The sequence below is a fragment of the Engraulis encrasicolus genome, chromosome 21, assembly GCF_034702125.1.
Source record: "Engraulis encrasicolus isolate BLACKSEA-1 chromosome 21, IST_EnEncr_1.0, whole genome shotgun sequence".
NCBI classification, from domain to species: Eukaryota; Metazoa; Chordata; class Actinopteri; order Clupeiformes; family Engraulidae; genus Engraulis; species Engraulis encrasicolus.
Window position 1 is genome coordinate 8,446,305 of NC_085877.1, and position 2,500 is coordinate 8,448,804.

General features: G+C 50.0%; 1 protein-coding gene across 1 annotated transcript in view; it reads right to left on the bottom strand.

Annotated features, from left to right (window-relative positions):
* The window catches only part of dennd4c (DENN/MADD domain containing 4C), an 89,161-nt gene that overhangs the window by 17,246 nt on the left and 69,415 nt on the right, over window positions 1–2,500 (bottom strand). Inside the window, exons 26-28 of the mRNA XM_063187488.1 lie at window positions 1,698–1,989; window positions 933–1,174; window positions 235–412 (exon numbers count right to left, since the gene is read on the bottom strand). Of these exons, the coding sequence (XP_063043558.1) occupies window positions 235–412; window positions 933–1,174; window positions 1,698–1,989 (712 nt within the window). The remainder of the gene's footprint in view (window positions 1–234; window positions 413–932; window positions 1,175–1,697; window positions 1,990–2,500) is intronic.

The window sequence follows — 2,500 nt, forward strand, 5'->3', positions numbered from 1 at the left end:
TGTAGTCACATTTTTATTTTTTTGACGAAAATATAAATCAATATCGTTATATTTTTCGTACAAACGCATGCTGTTTTTTTCGTCATCGTTTTATTGTCGTCAGGGGAAAAACAATCGTTAACGATAATTATGACGAAAATGTTTCGTCACGAAATTAACACTGCTCTGAATGTGTGTGTGTTTGGGTTACAGTGTGGATGGGGGAGACGAGGGTGTGTGTGTGTGTGTTCTTACGTGTGTTGTGGTGTGTTTCGCTGCTGCCGCTGCTGCTTCCTAGACTGGTGGAGCTCTGAGCGAGCCCATTGGCTGCCATCAGGCCTCGGGGGGTGTGGCCGTCTGCCCCAGACCCCTCACCCGACAGGAACTGCTCGTCCAATCGAGCGGGGAAGCCATCATGCTCAGCTTGGTCATCCTAGACACACACACGCACGCACGCACACACACACATACACACACACACACGCACGCACGCACACACACAGAGGTTTACTTGGTGGCACTATATGTGTCCTAAATGACTCAGTATAGTTTGTGTTTTTCATACAGTAAACACGCGCACACACATGTACACAAACACACACACAGACACACGCGCACGAACACACACGCAGACACAAACACGCACATACACATGTGCCGACACACACATTCGCAGACACAAAGACATTCGCACACACACACGCACACATGCGCAGACACACACACACATGCGCAGGCACACACACACACATGCGCAGACACACACACCTGTTCATCCGAGTAGTAAGTGAAGGCCACAGCGACCCAGACCTTGCTAACCACACACACACACACACACACACACACACACACACACACACACACACACACACACACACACACACACACACACACACACACACACACACACACACACACACACACACACACACACACACACTCCCAAAACTCACCTCTTCGTCTGAGTAGTAAGCTGAGGCCACAGCTGCCCACGCCTTGCTAGCCGCGTTAGCCGCCTGCTTCATGCCCGACTTGAGCACGTCTATCTTGGGGCCCGAGAGGAGGGTGTCCATCTTGATGCCCGAGGACAAAGAGTTGATGACGGAGCCCAGGGAGCCGCTCTGGGACGACCTCACCAGCGCCGAGAGGGACGCCGACGGGGACGAGAGGGAGCGCGATGGGCTCTGCAGCGTCCCTGGTGGCCATCAGAGAAATGACATGACATCAAAATACAATACATAGGTACAATGCAATACACTACACTAAAACACTATATTACAAATTACATTACATATTACAAATTACATTACATTACATTAGCCTATAGGGACGAGAGGGAGTGTGGTGGGCTCTGAAGGGTGATTACAGAAGTTGCAAGTACATGATATTACATTAAATTACATCATATCATATACTACACTGCATTGCACTACTTTACATTATGCACTATAGTCATCACATACTTTACAACAACACTACATTGTAACATCCCTAGTGTCCCAGACATCACATTATATCAATTTCCTTGTTTGTTTTCTAACCATTACGTAACAGCTGTCTGTCCATATAGGGATGAAACATATGGTAGCTGTGAATGCCACGAATGAAAGTATATACACACACACACACACACACACACACACACACACACACACACACACACACACACACACACACACATCACACACACACACACACACACACACACACACACTTACGAGACTTGACGGCGAAGGTCTTGGACCGAGAGACGCCAGCGTTGGGGGTGTTGGTGGTGGAGGAGGAGGATGAGGAGGTGGAGGCAGGGTGGGTGCGTTTGGGGGTGTTGCCTGCGCTGGCTGGGGGGGCGCTGGGTTTCGGGGTGGCGGGGGCCGGGAGGCTGGACCTCCGCTCCAGGGGCTGCTTGGAGGGGGTGCAGGAGGGGGTGGTCAGCCCAGACTGGAGCCCACTGGTGGGGGGATCAGAGGGGGGCTGGAGGGGGTCAGGTGGGCTGAGCTCCATACTGGAGGCCTGAGGAGGCAGGAGAGGAGGAGAGCCGAAGAGGTGATTAGAGGAGAAGGAGGGGAGAAGAGGGAAGAGAAGAAAGGAGAACAGAAGAAGGGGAATAGAAAATGACGAAGACAAGACAAGACAAGAGAAGAGAAGATAACAGAACAGAAGAGAAGAGAAGAGAAGAGAAGAGAAGAGAAGAGAAGAGAAGAGAAGAGAAGAGAAGAGAAGAGAAGAGAAGAGAGGAGCGGAGAGGAGAGGAGAGGAGAGGAGAGGAGAGGAGAGGAGAAGAGAAGAGAAGAGAAGAGAAGAGAAGAGAAGAGAAGAGAAGAGAAGAGAAGAGAAGAGAAGAGAAGAGAAGAGAAGAGGATAGAAGATGAAGCCGAGAAGAGAAGAGAAGAGAAGAGAAGAGTAGAGATAAGAGGATAGAAGCTGAGTAATGTAGATCTGTGTGCCTTGATGTGATCTAGTGTGTGTGTCTTGCTGTGTGTGTGTGTGTGTGTGTGTGTGTGTGTGTGTGTGTGTGTGTGTG